The sequence below is a fragment of the Scyliorhinus canicula genome, chromosome 16 (genome assembly GCF_902713615.1).
Source record: "Scyliorhinus canicula chromosome 16, sScyCan1.1, whole genome shotgun sequence".
Classification (NCBI taxonomy): Eukaryota; Metazoa; Chordata; class Chondrichthyes; order Carcharhiniformes; family Scyliorhinidae; genus Scyliorhinus; species Scyliorhinus canicula.
This window is the reverse complement of record NC_052161.1, coordinates 38,073,388-38,092,050: the sequence shown is the minus strand read 5'-3', so window position 1 is coordinate 38,092,050 and position 18,663 is coordinate 38,073,388. Positions and strand designations below refer to the sequence as shown.

Below are 18,663 nucleotides of genomic sequence, written 5' to 3'. Positions count from 1 at the left end.
GCAGACACTGGGCTTTTTGAAATTTGCCTTTCTGTCAGATGTTTTTCATCAGATCTGATAGCTACAGATTTGCGAATAACTGCAATGAGGGAACAGGAATGGCAGTAAAAATTCCACGCTTGTGGATTTGATTACGACTGGAGATTATTTCCAGCTGCACGCTTTAATTTGTCATTTCCTCTTAAAGGGGAACCAGTTCACTGAACCACGTTACAGCAAGTAGTGCAGCTTGAACCAAGAGCAGAGGTACCTGCAACACCTCTCTCCATTTACTCAGCTGGCAATGAAGTTGAATCAGATTGAAGATTACCTTGCTATCCCATAATTTAAACACACTTGTAATGAAGTTGTGTCAAATCACCTCTCCCTTCTTGTTCTGAAATTACGCATTGAGTTTTCAGTCTCATGGTGTCTGGATGCTTCCTCATATATAGGGTGACATCCCTACAGTGGTTTTGAGGCACTTGCCTTCTGTTAGATAGTTTCTGGGAATGGTTTAGCTCCGATCACTTTAGTGTTGGCCGAATGGCTCAGGGGCATGGTGGCACAGTGGTTAGCACTGCTGCTTCACAGCACCAAGGACCCAGGTTCAATTCTGCCCTTGGGTGACTGTCTTATGTGGAGTTTGCACGTTCTCCCTGTGTGTTTCCTCCGGGTGCTCGGGTTTCCTCCCACAGTGCAAAGATGTGTAGGCTAGGTGCATTGGCTAAATTGACCCTTTAATGCCGAAAGATGTGTAGGTTGGGTTAAGGGGTTATTGGGATAGGGCGGGGGAGTGGGCTTGGATGGAGTGCTCTTTCAGAGGGTCGGTGCAGACTGGAAGGTCCAAATGGCCTCCTTCTGCACTGTAGGGATTCTGTGAATCCTAAAGGGAAGAAGGGAAGGGGCAAGTGGTTTAACATATAAAAGAAGCTTTGTAAAATGGAGAAATTCAGCGCAAAGTACATGATTTTAGCTGGAAAAGAGAATCAAATAGATTGAGCGGGGGGGGGAAGAGATATAGAAGAGGCAAGTGCCAAACCATTGCTGACACCCTGCAGGCCTCAGCAGTGTACATTCCAGCTGTTTAACTCCCCAGCCTCATGTGCAAGCAGCTGGCCCAAACGGGCAGCTAGCTGGCATGAAGAGGGATTTCAGGTGGCAGACAGTTTACAGCTGACAACAAGGAAAACTGCTGGGGTGGGATTTCTGGAAACGTTGAGAGGGGGAAGGGTGGAGTCTGGGTCTTTCAACTTTCCTTGTTGGGCTGACAGGAGCTTCCTGGCAGCAACGCAAAACCATACCTGGTTGGGCATCCTGTGGATCCTATTCCTGTTCTTGGTGGGAAAGGCTCAGCAGCTTCTCTACTCACACCAAAGTTAAATTGCCAGCTGGAACCGGACGATGTCAGTCAGGTTGCTGCGTGTTCTTGCCCACCTGCGCTGAAGCAGATTAAAATAGAAGGCAGTGTTATTAGTGTGAGGTGTACATCGGTTTCTTCCTCTCGGCTGCATTTTTCATGCTCTTGCTGGCCATGTTTTCGGAGGCAGAGCAAATAAAATAAGGCTAGTGACCACCCCATTACTTGCCCGTGTACCCTTGAGCACACTGCCATAATATCGGGAGTGGGCGAGTCCTGGAATCTGCAGCCTGCCCGCCGTATTTAAATCGGAAAATCAAGGGTCAATGAGACTTGTTGACAAGCCCATTGACCCCGATAATATGTTGCCCATGCCGTAAATGTTTGGCCTGGGCAGTCGGACAGGAGTGGGCATCCTGATTTTAAAAAAAATACGTTAAAGGGTGGGTAGGAAGGAAGGTTCTATCTACAGGGGCTGATTCCCCAAACCCCCCCCCCCCCCCCCCCCCCCCCCGACTTCCACCCCCTTAATATTGAACCCCACCTTTCTTCCTACCTGTCTGCTTAGTAAAACCACCGTACCCAGCCCCCACCATAACCTGCCTAAGACCCTGAACTCACCTATTTCCAGGTATCCATTAGTTGGCAGCTCCTGAGGGTGGGGCTTGCTCCCCAGTGAGGGCGATTCCCACCCTGTGCCTGTTTGGGTCGGTGTATGCCGACCTTGTTTCTGTGGGATGACCCCCCCATACTCTCTCTATGATTTCTAACTCTGGTTCATTCTGGGTGGTTAGTGCCAAAATCAACTGCTAAGTGCAAAGCTTAGTTCAGTTATTAGATCTCACCTCTGTGTCAGAAGGTTAAGGTTTTCAGTCCACTCTAGAATTTGAGCATGTAATTTGAACAGATATTCTGGTGCAGCACTAAAGAAGTGTGGCATCTCCAGAGGTATAATATCTTTCACATGAGATGATGAACCATTGTTCCATTGGCTTACTCCTTTCATTCGGGCTTTAGCTAAAGATCCAGGGCGGAGTTCTCTGGTCCGCCAGCCGCGTGTTCCTCGGTAGCGCGCCCTCACTTGCAGCAGGATTCTCAGTTCCCACCACCTGCCAATGGGATTTCCCATTGTGGCCATCCCATGCTGCTGGAAAACCCACGGGCATGAGTGCACTGCCAGCGCAACGGAGAATCCCGCCGACGGAGAATCCCGCCGGCGGAGAATCCCGGTCCCAGTGTCTTGGCTAATTGATCATTCTTCTTGCTGCTGTTTCTGAGGTTTGCTGTATTTGGCCTCCACATTGTCTTTCGGGAGATTTCAGAACTAGGGTGAGGTGCCACACAAATGCAAGTATTTCTTCAAGTGGGCTGAATGCTTATCGCACATTACTTGCTTTGTGAAAACTGCTTTTTGGCACCCCGTGTTTATATTTGAAGCCTGTTGAGCCCTACTGCCAACTGTGCTTATATTTTTGTTGAAAGTTAGGGATGAAAATTGCTTCAGCAAAGCACATCTGCCAGTCAGGTCGGTATCAGGAGCTGAAGCAATCATTTGCCCCAATTAAATTGCACCTGCCCAGGAAGTAACTGAACTGACCTCAGATGCATAAACAGCAGGAACTGTTTCACAGCAGAAACCCGATCCTTGATCTCTGCCAGAGTTCCACTAATTACAGAGGTCTTTCAGTTGCGATCTCTTTGAAACTCAGTTTCAAAAAGTTATTATTGCATTTTAATTTTGTCCTTTTCCTCTGATTTTATTTCTTTTTGCACGTTTGTTGTTCATGGAATCACTGGGGAGGGGTAATTAGCCAGAATAAGGAAGGCCATCAGTGTGATGGCTCTGAATTAATGTAATTGAGGTACAAGTATTTACTGGGTATTTAAAGCAATTGCATCAATTTAACTACGTATATTAATTTATGTCTGTGTCACCAGTGATGGGCTAATTACCCCAGCAAATTCACCCTATTATATCAGAATTCACTGCTTCAAAAACAGTTTGAGATGTTTGACAAACACACTGGGCGGGCGATTCTCCGTCGGTGGGATGTTCTGCTTCACTGGCAGCGCGACTCGCACCCGCAGATTTCCCGACGGGGTGTGGGTGGCCAAAATGGGAAACCCCATTGGCCAGCTGCTGGGCCGGAGGATCCCGCTGCCAGCAGGGGCGTGCCCTGCCAGAAAATGGGCGGATGGAGAATCCCGCCCACTGTTTAAGAATAATTTTAAAGTTCTGTGCTGCTCTTTCATTGTAAGGTATACCGACCACGAGTCTCCTTAAACTGATGCTGGCGATTGGTGAAAAGGGAATAAAGACAATTAAATCATCAAGCAGGATCTTTTCATTATACTTTTCCATCTGGATAGGCAGTCAGCTGGTTGCAGGTTTCAATCCCTAACATTCGCTTTATAATTAATGGTTAGTCGTTTTATTATTTATTTGTAGTTCCAAAACTGTAATTGCTGCTTTGCCGTGTCCTGGTATCCTAGCTCTTTTATCCTAGCTCTTTTGCTTCGGTATGTACACAATTCTGGTTTGAATAACTATGCTGACAGCTTCTGTAATGCCAGAGCTTCGTCCCGAAGCATTTCACAGGAATGTCAAACCACATGAGGAGATATTGGGATTGGGGTCCTAAAGTTTGGTCAAAGATTGTAGCTTCTAAGGGGAATCTTAATAGGGGCGGCACAGTGGTTAGCACTGCTGCCTCACAGCTCCAGGGTCCCGGGTTCAATTCCGGCCGTGGCTGTCTGTGTGGAGTTTGCACTTTCTCCCCCTGTCTGCGTGGGTTTCCTCCGGGTGCTCTGGTTGTCTCCCACAGTCCAAAGATGTGAGGGTTAGGTGGATTGACCACACTAAATTTCCCATTAGTGTCCAAAAGATGAAAATCGCTTATTGTCACAAGTAGGCTTCAATGAAGTTACTGTGAAAAGCCCCTAGTCGCCACATTCCGGCGCCTGTTCGGGGAGGCTGTTACGGGAATTGAACCGTGCTGCTGGCCTGTCTTGGTCTACTTTCAAAGCCAGCGATTTAGCCCAGTGTGCTAAACAGCCCCTGATTTATGGCGATAGGGCGGAAGCTTAAGTACGGTGCCCTTTAAAAGGGCTGGTGGAGACTCGATGGGCCAAATGGCCTCCTTATGGACTGTAAATTCTATGATTCTGTGATGAATGAAGATAAAGGTGAGATTTAGGGTGGAAATTCTACAACCGAGGGCCTAAAGCATCAGAAGGCAAGGGTGAAGCAATTCAAATTACAGCTGGAAAAAATGACAGAGATGGGAAAGGGCAAGGCCAAGACAGGATTTGAAAACGGGCGTGGGAATCTAAAAATGGAGGTGTGACCAGTCGAGGAGCTGGTGCAGTGGTTTATCTCAGCCATGCAGGCCAAGGAGGCCCTGGAACTCTGATTCTTCGAGAACATCTGGGTATCAGGATTGGCTGGATACACCTACTGCAGCGAAATAGCTGGCAGACACTTTGGGCGGAATTCTCCGCTCCCGTGAAAAATCGGGAAGGCCGTTGTGAACTCGGCCAAGTTTCACGACGGCCTCGGAGGCCGCTCCTCTCACCTTATTCAACCCACCCGGGGGACTAGGAGCGGCGCTCCGTTATTCTCGGCCGCTGGGCCTTGACGTTTGCGTCAAGGAGGCGCGCCGAGAATGACGCGGCCGCCGCGCCTAAGTGACATCAGCCGCGCATGCGCAGGTTGGCCGGCTCAAACCCGCGCATGCACGGCTGACGTCACGACGGCTGACGGCTCAAACCCACGCATGCGCGGTGGCCGTCTTCCCCTCCGCTGCCCCGCAAGACGTGGCGGCTTGATCTTGTGGGGCGGCGGAGGGAAAAGAGCGTGTCGCTTTGAGACGCCGGCCCGACGATCGGTGGGCACCGATTGCGGCCCAGTTCCCTCCCGAGCACGGCCGTGCTGCTCGCTCCCCTCTCCGCCCCCCACAAGCTTCAAATGGGCCTTTGGCGCCCATGTTCACGACGGGAGCGACCAGGTGTGGTTGCCGCCGTCGTGAACCGGTCACGAACGGCAGGCCGCTTGGCCCATCCGGCCCGGAGAATCGCTGGTCGCCATGAAAAACGGCGAGCGCCGATTCTTCCGAGCGGGGGGTGGGAGAATCGCGGGGGGCGCCAGGGGGGCGTGAAATGAGTTGCCTGGCCCTCCCGCGATTCTCCCACCCAGCGTGGGCGGAGAATCGCGTTCTTGGACTTGAAGAATAGCCATTTGAATAGTCAGAGGTGCTGCTTGATGTTCCTTTGACTGCCTCAGAAAGCTGTTATCGGGAGAGAAGAGGACACGGGGGAAAAGGGAGGACTTTGCCTACATAACTGTAATGATGACATTTCGAAAGTAATTCAGTGGCTGTAAAACACCATGGGATGTTGCAAGGTCTTAAAAGAAACTATATAATTGCAGACTTCTTTATTATCTTCCAACTGCCGTAACTTGAAGCTCACAGCTAGGCTTCTACTGTTTATAACTGAGGCAGAAAACACATTCAGCACTGTTCAAACTCATGTTATTGTGAGTGGTGCTCCAGTTCATTGATAATGCCCATAACCCAGCCCCTGAGTTCAGGTGTTCATTGCAATCTTGGACAGTCACTTTGCAGGAACTGGGTTAGCTAAAGAAAGAGCAAAAAATAATATACTTTAGCTAACCCATTCCTACAAAGTGACTGTCCAAGATGGTAATGAAAAGTAATATACTTCAAAAATCTAATTGTGGGCTGGCTATCTGTTTATTTACATAATAACATTGACTGCATTTCAAAAAGTAATCCTTTGACTAAAGTATTTTGGGAGGTCCTAAGGGGAATCATATATTCTTTTTCCATCCATTCTCTGGAGGGAGTTGCCAAAATTAATTGAAACAAATTGTTCCGTGTGGTGAAGGATACATACATTAAATATGAGAAGGTTAGAAGCAAGCAGGAAACTTAATCAGAGCCACTTTTATCCTGTGGACTTGTATAGCGGGAGAGGCACTGAAGCCAACCGCATAAAAGGGTTCAAGAGGCAGGTGGATGTGTTCCTGGAGAGAGAAGGAATTAAGGTGAGGAGTATGGGTGGGCTTGATCTCTGAGAAGAGGAAGGACTTATTGGCTACTCCCTGTTTCAAAAAAGATCAGGTGGAATTTTACAGCTCCCTGGCCAGAAGTGGACTGGGGGGGGGGGGGGGAGCAGTTTGCTATGGCAGCACCTCTCTAATTGAGAACTTTCAGGCCAATTAATGGTTTGCAGGCTCAGAGGGTGGAGCCCACAACCTCTACTGTGTGTTTCCCCCACTCCTCGCTCACCAGGGCCCGCCAAACAGGTCCCGACTGAAGGCCCCAACTTAACTTCTCTCCTGGCCTCCTGACGATCATTGAAGGGAACTAGCTGAGATCGTAAGTGACCAGTGCTTCCGGGATTAGAGAGCTGCCAATTATCTAATTAGCTAGCATTTCTCGGAGGCGGGACTTCCTCCCAGATGCTTTGCGGAAGTCTCTCCCTTAAGTCACTGTAAAATCAGATTGACGCGGCCCAACCAAGAGGAATTGGGCTCGCCCCAACTTCACTGTCACCTCCATCTTCAGCCCACCCTATCTCACAAGTATAATGCTTTTCTTTTCCATTAGGCCCCTGAGACACTTGATTCTGATTGCAAACTCATGCATGCCTGCACAGTGTCAATGGACATGCTTCACATGCATTTGCATGGAGAGTTAACTGGTTATTAGTAAAGGCTTTCTTCAGCACTTGGCTGATCAGGTGCTGTACATCCTCTTTCTACAATGATATTTAGAATTTACAGCACAGAAACAAGAAACAGACACTGCAGCCCAATTGCTTTATGTCAGTGTTTATACCTCACCCAAGTCTCTTTCCGATCTATTTACTTCTCACCCTATCAACATATCCTTCTGTTCCTTTCTTACTCGTACATATCTAGCTTCCCATTAAATGCATCTATGCTATTAACCTCAGCAACTCCATGTGCTAGCAAGTTCCACATTTTCACCACTCTGAGTGAATAGGTTTCTCTTGAATTCCTTATTGGATTTATTAGTCACTATTTTATATTTATATGTTATCTTAGTTTTGGAATCCCTCATAAATGGAAGCATCATCTCTATGAATACCCTATCCAACCTAATCATAATTTTAAAGATTGCCCTCAGTCTTTTTCCTAGCTGAAAGAGCCCTAGTCCATTCAGTCTTTAATGATAGTTGTGCATGCTCAGTTCGGGTATAATCTTTCTCTCGTGTTTCCATATCCTTTTGTGCATAGCACGCTTGTTGGTCTAACCAAGGCTCTGTATAGGTTTAATACAGCTTCTCTGCTTTTGAATGAACTGAAATGAACCCCAGTGTTTTGTTTGTACTCTTAATTGCATGGTTAACCTGCTTTTAATAAGTACCTTTAACAATTGTGATGGAAAAGTAAAATATTGTTTAAAAATTCTTCATTTGAAAAAACATGCTTTTGTTACATGAATTTCAATTGTCATTATGTGCTTTCACATTCTTCTTGTGTGATATTCTCTTGAGCCCAAACTGAGTGCTTGTCTGAAAGTACTATAGTGAAGATCACTGAAGAGAAAGTGTTGGTACTTTATAGAAGTTACAACAGCAGCATGTGAAAATACTACATGTTTGTGTGTGTGTGTATGACAAGTTAGAAATTCAACAGTTTAAAAAAAAACACTATTTCCCCTTGCCCTTAATTGCATTGAAAAACATGTATTGTCAAACTGTAGGAGCCTTATGTTCTTGTTATTTTTTAAAGCGGGGGCTTGGTGGGGAAACCAGCAACGGCCTACAGAGGAACGCAGCAGTCTGGCAGGCAAAGCAGCAGCAAGGAGAGGTATGTACTCACATTTCAGACTGTGGAGGGTCAGAGGCAAGAACACAATACCCCTTTTTGATGAAATGAGAGGAGCCCACGGTTATTGTGTACCACACATACACCTGACACCATGTTGGCTTTGAAAATAAAATGTGAATTTAACAAGAGACCTTCATCTGATCCAAAACATCTGAAGCTTGCATTTAAAAAATAAAGCTCACACCTCCAAGTGGTAGAAATATAGACCTTGGGTTGTCCGCTTTCCAAACAGAAAATGGCATAAGAAACCACAGCTTTTAAAACTGAGATTGCTGTCCCTTTAGAATAGATGTTAATGGTTATTATACGGGTGTCAGTATTTATAGTTTTTCACTGTTTAAATGGAAATGCTGCAGGACATGGGAGGGATGTTAACTAATGAAGCTGACTTCAGGAAGTGGGGATGTACTTCTGGTTGAAAAGAATTTCCATGGTAGCTATCTTTATGAAATACTGCTGATTATGCAGTGCACATGAATTTTAATTTAGACTGACCTGTGTTTTGGAGGAAAAGTGGGTAGCAGGACTTGTTGCATGTATGATCAAAGAGATCGTATTATTTTGCAACTTGATTTATTATTCGTTTAATGAACTTTTAGAAAATAGTGAGAGTCCAGTGATTGTGGGATTTGAATGTACAAAGTATTATGAATGTGTTTAGGATGTGCAAATTGATAAATGTGCAGATTTTTGTGAATATATTAATTGTGCATTATAAAGTGTCTAATTTATCACAATATTTTAAATACAGTCACATTTGAAAATGTCTGTTGAAACCCTCCATTTGTGCAGGTGGATGTATAATGTTTGAGAGTCAAATGGTTTGTGATATTATTTCCTCTAACATTCAATATGCATATAAAACAATTGACTGGTTGTCAGACTTTGGATGCAAAGACTAATCGGAGTAACTCTCTAATAACGAGCATTGTCATGCAATGCTCCCTAAAGAACCTTAAGATCATTGAGCTTAGTGCCAATTGACCATTCCTTACTTGTGGACAGGAGGACACTCTCTACATTTAGGAATAGTGCCAAAAGTGCATTATTTTACATTTTAAAATATATTTGCAAAATCACATTTATGGAGTCATTGAAACTGACAGCGAAATGCAAATTAGTCATGATGTACGGGAAAAACATGTGGAAATTGTAAACAAATGCAAGTGTAGTGTATTACATAATTCATATGTTGGCAGATGATAGCATACCATGATTCATAACTTAAAAAAAATGATTAAATGTCCTTAATGCCTTCCAGTGTATTCCTAATGGCATAGTGATTCGCTTGCATGACAATGTTACTTTTGTTTATAGAAATGCAAAAGGTAGTAGAAAATGTGCTAAGAAATATCTGTGAAGACAAAATGCATCCCAATTGTTACCACCCTACAGCAGTGTGGATGTGCCAACATCACACGGACTATAGCAGTTCAAGAAGGCAGCTCACCACCTTCTCAAGGACAATTAGGAACAGGCAATAAATACTGGCCTAGCCAGCGATGCCTACATCCCATGAATGAATACATTGAGACAAAATTTACAGGATTTTCCTCCCCCTCTGTCGAGTGTTCTGCAACATCGGAGGGCGGCTCGCCAGTGGCGGGATCTTTTGGTCCTGCTGTTGTCAACGGGGTTTAATTCACCCCTCATTGCGTATTTTCAAATGTGTTCATTATTGGTATTGAATATATAGCTGTGTCTGCAACTTAATCAGTATATCACAGTTTTTAAAAAATGGAACATGTTTCAAACTAACATTTTAAAGAAATACAATAATCCATGGGACTGCGCAACAGCAATTCAGAATTGTAGCAGATCAGAAAGTTGAAACTTGAGGTCTAGCCTAAACTTCAGTGTTGAATTTTGGATTATGTGAAGCCTGAGTTAATTAAGCTTCAACCATCTGAAGCAAAAGTTCCAATGGTTCAACTGTACTATTGGGTAATTGATTTTTATTTGTGACAGTACTACAGCCTTTTTTGGAAATGTATGCATGACAACCCCAATTGATTAATGCCTTTGATTTTTCTTTTAATGTATAAAATATATCGTATTTCATCTGTAGTGTTTAAAGTTGAATTTCGACAATCGGTGGGTGTTCAAGCATGAATGCAAAAAAAAAAAGCTTGCACTGTGTCAAATTCCACAGACGTTATTTTATTTAAAAATTACATGGATTTCATCCTGATGACACTGTTTAGGGGTCACCGCAATGAACAGCTCTGTGCAAAGGAAGCCACAAATCCATTTGTGTGCGTTCATTTCATTTCCATTTCAAAATATGTGTATAATGAAAGCATACCACTTCAGTTAATGTTGCATTAACTCGTGTCTGGTCCCAAAGACAGCAATTTGTGCAGACAATCTTCCATTCCATGGATTTAACACCGCATATGACATAACTGCAGTCCAGTGGCAAGTCAGATTTCTAACTTGACTTAGAGTGAGTTTAAATGAAAGATCAGTGAGAATGCTTCGAGCCATATACTCGCAAGCATTTCAGGGGAGATTTTTCTGGCTCTGTGTTCACTTGTGAACAATCATTCGGGTATGGCAGAGATTGCAAATTAGATGAATTCAAATGCATGCCTGTGAATGTGATTGGCTGTTCCTCTACGGCTGTGCACTCCAACTGGCTCAATTTTCCAATATTCGCTGTTCTCTGCGAGGCAAAGGACTTGGTTGCAGCACTGGAAAGTCTCCCTTCTTTAAAAAATCTTTTTATTGACATTTCCCATATTTCTAAACCGTTGTGTATATATATACGCATCACATTTTTCTCGCCGTGCTAATTTCCTTTATTATACAGAGGGGTTTAGTTTGTCCTTCGTTTAACTGACCCCCATGTGCATTTTGTGAAAGTCTCCCTTTTTAAATGTTGGCCACTGAATGTTGTTCACTCACCTGGCTGGGGGAATTCCAATCTGAACCAGAGAACAAAAATTAGATAAAAACAGTAAGTACCCGAAAAACGCAGATGGCACAGTGATTAGCACTGCTGCCTCACGGCGCTGAGGACCTGGATTCGATCCCAGCCATGGGTCACTGTCGGTGTGGAGTTTGCTCATTCTCACCCTGTCTGCGTGGGTCTCACCCCCACAACCCTAAGATGTGCAGGGTACATGGATTGGCCGTGCTAAATTGCCCCGTAATTGGGTGGAAAAAATAATTGGGTTGTGTACCTGAAGGCTTGTGCGACCAGAAAATCCCATCCAGCATCTGTGGAGAAAGGAACAGTGTTAATGTTTTGAATCCATTTATAAACGTGAACTCTGTTTCTCGCTCCACAGATGCTGCCAGACATGCTGGGTCTTTCCAACACTTTGGGTGCGATCTAACAGAAAGGTTTCCAAGTGTTATTTCCCCACTGCTATCCAACCACACGTGGTCACTTTTATGGGCCCTGGGGACCTGAACTCACTGGCCAGACCGGCTCCTCCAAGATCAGGCCACCATTTTGAAAGGATGCCCGATCTCGCAGTGTACTTGTGGATCCCCCACACCCCACCCTTCTGGGTAACACACGTTGGCAGTACCCCATAAACCCCCCCACCCACAAATGAGAGAACCCCGCTATAGGGCGTGGGAAGACCTTTTCAGGTCTTCCCACGGCCCCTTTCATGCCCCCCTTCCAAGACCCACACGCTTCACCCCCCCCCCCCCCCCAACCTTCTAGAGGCTCCTTCATTCCAAATATGCACCCCCCCCCACCGTTCATATCCCTCTCCACCCTGATTTCATGGGCATGACTGCCCCTCAGGCCCTGGCCCTTGTCATTGCCACCCTGGCACCTGAGAAACCTGCCACTGGCACCCTGGGAGTGCTCGTGCTGGCATTGGGATGCCACCCAGGCACCTTTTCAGCAGGAGGGCCAGAAGGCCATCCTGCACTGTCCCTGGCCACCTAGGGGCATCTGATGACCCGAGAGACCCTCCAGACGCTGTTCCACCTGGCCCAGTGTGGACCAGTACTGAACGGCACCCAGCTGGGGACTCATTGGCGAAGGTGAGTAGGCCTCAGTAGGTTTAAAATCTACTTAAGCGAGTGTGGCTTGATCCCACCCTTTGTGGGCAGAAATGCAGTCGCCCCACCTCGTGTGACTTGGGTAGATCCCACGAGGCTTAGTGGCTGCCGGGAAGCCCGCGGGAGGCGTCACCCAGCATGTACTACCATGTCGCGATCCTGGTCAGGTGCGACGTGGCTGGTAGATCGTGCCCTTTGTCTTTATTTCAGATCTCCAGCATCCACAGCATTTTGCTTTTATTTTGGAGCACCTATGAGGCACTTATGAGGACATTGTTGTCTTATAGTTTATCTTGGAGGGACAGGAAAGTTAGTAAGGGTGCGGAATGGCAATATTGATACAAGAGGAAGTCATCAATGGCCAATACGAAAGGAGTACAAAGTCAGCTTTATTGAAGCCCAAAATTTAACAAGTGCTTGCTACATTAGTTGAGGTGAATTACAAACCTTGGAATTGTGGGAAGAAATGGAAGAAGGAGTCTGCAGACAGATTCAAGAAAGAAGTTGGGATAACCAAATTATTATTCAAAGAGAATTTAATTATTTATTTATAAATTGAGGTGGAGAGTGAGTGAATGAAGGAGAAGAGAATGGAGTTCCTCAAATGTTAGTTGAGCTACATGGAGAGTGTTTATTTCTACATCTCGTGAAAAGTAATGATATAGGCCAGGGAGATGAGCTAAATGCAGGCGATCACTTGGAGATTAATGATGACCACATTGATAAGGTTTAACAGAAACCCCTCTCACTGATGAGGCATTTTGCATTACATTCCGAACTCAAAGATCTGTACTGGGTGGGTGGGGAGGGCAGGATATTTAGAAAATTTGTCCTCCATTGTAGAGAGTTTTGCATGATATTTCAGGTCTGGATAGGTTTAGTGAATAGTATCTGAAAATATCAGGGGAAATCCGTCACCTGAAAGGCATGAACAAAGACATAAATGAACATTTATCGCTACCCTTTCATCATTGATGTTCAAAATCTTGGAATTCCCTATCCAAGATCATCATGGGAGCGTGTAAAACTCTTGACAAGAATAATTCATTAAGGACACCAGATATATTCTTAACTCTTTCATGTTAACAACTTGTCAAGGAAGTGTCTGGGGTTTAACCACCTAGTCAATGCCCTGGAGTTAATTGGCTCTCAGAACTGTTCAACATCAATCTGCTTGGATATTAGCATTTACACTTTTGCAGATCCTGATGGGACTTTCACAGGTACTGAGTGAATTAATTAACCCTTTTCTGCCAGTTAAGGAAGAAGCAAGATTAGCTAGCAGTTACCTATTCGCTTGAAAATCTCAGCAATGCCAAAATATTTCAGTACACAGATAATTGGTGGTTATAGTTAATTGATGAAGTCAAAGACTTTGCAAGGTTAATTCTATCATGTCACAGTAATTCAGCATTAACCATCCACTGATGATAAATTTACAGTTCAGATCAATATCTGAGATTGAAATAAACTGGAGGGATTAATTTTTGATTTTACTCAAAAATCTGAAAGTTTATATTAGGTCTGGTCTATTGAATAGATCGAAGTCTATTGTCTTGAAATTTGGCTCCATAGCACCTGTTTTTATTTGCTACTACAAGTACTGTTTTACCTCCAAAATGGACTCCAAGGCGCTTGTGCATTTCTGGCGCAAGCTGCACTGGACGTCACTTTGGTGAAGGCACGCGTGTGCTGGAAGTATGCGGAGTAGGCAGATTATTACATCAGTTAGCATGCAAGGCCGACTTAACATGAGCTCCGCCACTTTGGAGTTCAGTGCTCAGGCTAATGCTCTCTCTTAATATCGTGCAGCTGGACGTGCGTAGAGCAGAAGGAAGGAGTCCCAAACACTGCTACTTAAAAGGATCATTGACTACTTTCAGGTTTGGCGATTTCAGAGTTGTTTAAAGTTGCTGAAGTCTACAGGGAATGGCGCGAAATGTGCTGGACAACTTTGTCCGAACTTCCAGGGTTCTTCACAAACCATTGGCTCGCGGACATGTTTGCATGGATTGCATTCCCCTGGACTACAGCATGATAGGGAGAATAAGCAGAGGTAGGAAAAGCTGCTGGAAGAGGGAGGAGGGGAAAAGGCTCTTATTCATGGAGCAATTCGCCTCATAGAATCATAGAATTTACAGTGCCGAAGAAGGCCATTCGGCCCATCGAGTCTGCACTGGCCCTTGGAAGGAGCACCCTAAGACTACACCTCCACCCTATCCTCAGACCTCCACCCTATTCCCGTAACTCAACCTAACCTTTTTGTTTGGACACGGGGCAATTTAGCACGGCCAATTCACCTAACCTGCATCTTTGGACTGTGGGAGGAAACATGGAGCACCCGGAAGAAACCCACGCAGACACGGCGAGAACATGCAGACTTCGCACAGACAGTGACCCAAGCCGGGAATCGAACCTGGAGCTGTGAAGCAACTGTGCTAACCACTGTGCTACCATGCTGCCCCTTCAGCGAGGAAAACTGGGTCAAATGTCTCTGCTTCATCAAGGTGGTCCTCACTGAAATCTGCTAATTGCTACTGCAGCTACAACCTCAGAGCAGGGTGAGGATGGCATTGCCAGCAGTTGCACTAGTGACCGTGGCCATGCTGCCACACAAAATGTGATTGAACAGATCACCGGGGCCTGTACTCTTGGCATTGACCACAGTGGTGATATGGGCCCATTGCTTTCACAAAGTTTGCCTGGAGAGCTTCCTGGCTCCCTGTGGATTAATGACACTTTTCCTCACCTGTTCCTCCTTTTTCAAAGCCTCCAGTGCAACATTGCGATCCTTGCGCCTGCTTTCAGATGCTGTACTATTTCATGGCCCAAATGCTTGTAGTTAGCCACACTTCCACATCCTGTCTAACCTTGTTCCTGTGAGCTGACTGGATGAACTGGTTGCCCTACCTTCCATTGAGGGTGTAATGTTAGACTATATTGGGTCCTCTGCTCCTGGTGGAATTCACCTTCTGTGCTAATGACAGTACCTGAGGAGCTGGATTAGGTATCCTTTGTTCTCTGGGAAATTTGGATGTTAGCTGATAAATTCATATCTGTCTATGTCTAATTTCTGTCATTTTTCTCTCTGTTGGAGATGGCCTTATTTATCTTGCAGAGACACCTGTCCTACATACTAGAAACCAAAATACTTCAACAATGACGATTTAAATGATTAATAGAAGAAACACTAAGAAAACACGACCAGGGACGGTAAAGTGGAGATCCTAATCCTGTATATCCTTAGTTTCCAAAAAAACTTCTTCAGTTCTGGTGACCAATCTAGTTGTGTGTTCGAAGCGCCAGCCCTTCAGATGTCATTCACCTCAGAAAGCTCTGTAGGTATCTCCAAATCAGTGAAGCACTGGCACCTGGACATTCCAGGCCACTTGTTCAGTCCCAAGCTTCTTTGGGTTGTGAAAAGTTTATTTTCTAACCCTGGTATGGTATGTTTTGTTTGTAGAAGCTTCAGTGGGTGTATTACCATTATCCCTTTCCTTTCCTAACCCCCAGTCTGACTACTAACTCCATTTTGAGGCAATTCTCTTCCAAGTGCCGCCATCGGAAGAATTTCAGTGATCTAAAAAAAAGGCCCACCACCACCTTTATTATGGCAACTTGTAATGGCTTTTTCAGCATTGCCCGTGTCCCGAGAGGAAATAAAGGGCAAAATACAATATTGCAAGTTACAATGCTGTTACACTATTTAAGTTTTGGGAGCTGTCAGTGGTGTACTTTAGCAGGGGATTCTGAGCCCAGTATCACTTATAGGTCAAAATTTAAGAGTGTATGTTTAAAATAGAGTTTGTGTGTGGGTAAATTGTCTTTTTGAAAAATAGGAGACAACAACTTGGCACACATAATCAACCAAGACCAAAGAATCTCTGTCAATTTACATTTCATTTGGATTTACATAGTTGGTAGAAGCCTTGGTGAGTCTATTGGCATTTTCCTATATTGAGTCCTCATGAGTGGTGTCAATCAAAACACACAGGCAAAAGCTTACCAGTTCATGTATCGTATACACTATATATGGCCTCACGGTAGCATGGTGGTTAGCATCAATGCTTCACAGCTCCCGGGTCCCAGGTTCGATTCCCGGCTGGGTCATTGTCTGTGTGGAGTCTGCACGTCCTCCCCGTGTGTGCGTGGGTTTCCTCCGGGTGCTCCGGTTTCCTCCCACAGTCCAAAGATGTGCGGGTTAGGTGGATTGGCCATGCTAAATTGCCCATAGTGTAAGGTTAATGGGGGGATTGTTGGGTTACGGGTTTCGTGGGTTTAAGTAGGGTGATCATTGCTCGGCACAACATCGAGGGCCGAAGGGCCTGTGTGCTGTACTGTTCTATGTTCTTATCATATGATGCGGTCCAGGGATGTGTAGGTTGGGTGGATTGGTCACGCTAAATTGCCCCATAGTGTCCAAATGTTAGGTGGGTTATGGGGTAGGGTGGAGGTATGGACTTCGGCAGGGTGCTCTTTCAGGCGCTGATGTAGACTTGATGGGCTGAATGGCCTTCTGCAATGTAAATTCTATAATTCTATGAAGGATTCTTTGTATATTGTAAGATATATACTGCAGAATGCTATATAGTATAGATAACTATATATACTGTATAAAATTGGATATGGTAGGATACTGTATTCTAGGATATTGTACATCAGATACTGTATTTTGTAGAATGTAGGATACTATATTTTGTAAAATCCTTGGAGCTTCATTTTCTGTTCTAATAGCAATTGTCTCCAAAAGACAGGTGGCTACTTAACCTAGGTTCCATTAATAAATGTTTAATCATGATTAAGACTGATTCTGAAAAGCAGAAGCAGCCCGTGTATAATAACATAGGTTTGTAAGTAATTACGTGATGCAGAAGATGTTTCTGTACAGCAACACGGTAATGAAATTCAATGCCCAGCGGAATAATATGTCATTCTCAGGAACTGAAACCACCCAGAATCACACACGGGCCACAGTGCGGTAAGCTGAGTTATGGCAATAGTTTAAGGAGCTGATGAGACTACTTTTTCCTCTTAACCTGCTGGTAAAATCTTTCTGTTTCCTCCTGGTGTGTCAATTAGATTCAGGGTGAACTCATTTCATCTAATGCTGCTTAACTAGTCTGATCAGAGCAGGATTCGGCCATCTACAGTATCCCATATACAATTTTATGTAGTTTTTATGTATATAGCTCTCTGTACTAGGTGGCATTATCTCTGTAGAAATTTTTCCACTTTTCCTAAATGCTGACCTCCCGATGCTTCTCTTGGAACGTCCGGATGCATTTTTCCATTTGCACGAATAGTTGAAAGATAAATGCTGCATAGTCCCCAGTTTTAGTCTGTGCAAACAGAGGATGAGATTTTAGTTTGGACATGCATTCCATGATGGGGCTGTTTTGAGATCAGGAAACTTGGATGAATGAGTTTTCTGAACATTCTGCAGTTTTAACTGCGAGGCTCCCTTAAATATTTTCCTCCAATAGCCAGCTTCCAGTCAGTCAATGTAGACCAGGTGAAACACATTTGGAACTTAGTCATAGAATTTACAGTGCAGAAGGAGGCCATTCGGCCCATCGAGTCTGCACCGGCTCTTAGAAAGAGCACCCTACCCAAGGTCAACACCTCCACCCTATCCCCATAACCCAGTATCCCCACCCAACACTAAGGGCAATTTTGGACATTAAGGGCAATTTAGCATGGCCAATCCACCTAACCTGCACATCTTTGGACTGTGGGAGGAAACCGGAGCACCCGGAGGAAACCCACACACACCCGGGGAGGATGTGCAGACTCCGCACAGGCAGTGACCCAAGCCGGAATCGAACCTGGGACCCTGGAGCTGTGAAGCAATTGGGCTATCCACAATGCTACCGTGCTGCCCTGTTTTTATTAAAACAGTAAAAATATATACTAGGCCAACGGTACAAACACCAAATTTGTGTTGGAGAGACAGGGTACCCTTCTCTCCTCAGTACCAAAATACGGGGAGTGTGGGTATGATACTCTGATTATTAAAACAGTTCACAACACATTTCTACAAAAAACCAATGGTACACGCATTAAACATTGCACTGGAAAGACCAGATACTCTTGCCTCTACCAACAGAATGGAAAGGAAGGGGGGGGGGGGGATGTTGGGGAGGGAGGGAGTCGGGTTGTTGGTGGAGGGGGGGGGGGGCAGTAGGACACTGTCTGAACTATCTATGGAAGCAGAAAAACAAAATACACTTCAATTATGATGTGCCAGATTCCGGGAGTCCCCCAGAGGGGGTGGGGGTGACACAGTGTCAAGCACAAGTGAGCCCTGCACCCCACTACCGCAGAGAGCATCATGTGCACCCTCTACTCCTGACACTGGGAGGCGCTGGCCTATCTTAAAGACCTCTTAAAGAACCCCCAATCTGAAAGCTATCAT

General features: G+C 45.1%; 1 protein-coding gene and 1 long non-coding RNA gene across 6 annotated transcripts in view; one reads left to right on the top strand and one right to left on the bottom strand.

The window, feature by feature from the left end:
* The window catches only part of LOC119979467 (C-terminal-binding protein 2), a 352,842-nt gene that overhangs the window by 155,948 nt on the left and 178,231 nt on the right, over positions 1-18,663 (top strand). For 2 of the 3 annotated variants that reach the window (XM_038821726.1, XM_038821728.1), the window contains one exon: positions 8,124-8,201. The exons of the other annotated variant lie outside the window; for it this stretch is intronic. In XM_038821726.1, the coding sequence (XP_038677654.1) occupies positions 8,124-8,201 (78 nt within the window). The remainder of the gene's footprint in view (positions 1-8,123; positions 8,202-18,663) is intronic. 3 annotated transcript variants of the gene reach the window in all.
* LOC119979468 overlaps positions 1-18,663 on the bottom strand; it is a 52,154-nt gene that overhangs the window by 12,858 nt on the left and 20,633 nt on the right. The window contains exons 4-5 of one of the 3 annotated variants that reach the window (XR_005463731.1): positions 11,408-11,444; positions 1,284-1,416 (exon numbers count right to left, since the gene is read on the bottom strand). This is a non-coding gene — a long non-coding RNA (uncharacterized LOC119979468). Of the gene's footprint in view, positions 1-1,283; positions 1,417-10,116; positions 11,445-18,663 lie in introns of those variants that run through there. The other 2 variants (XR_005463732.1, XR_005463729.1) reach the window with 2 other exon arrangements.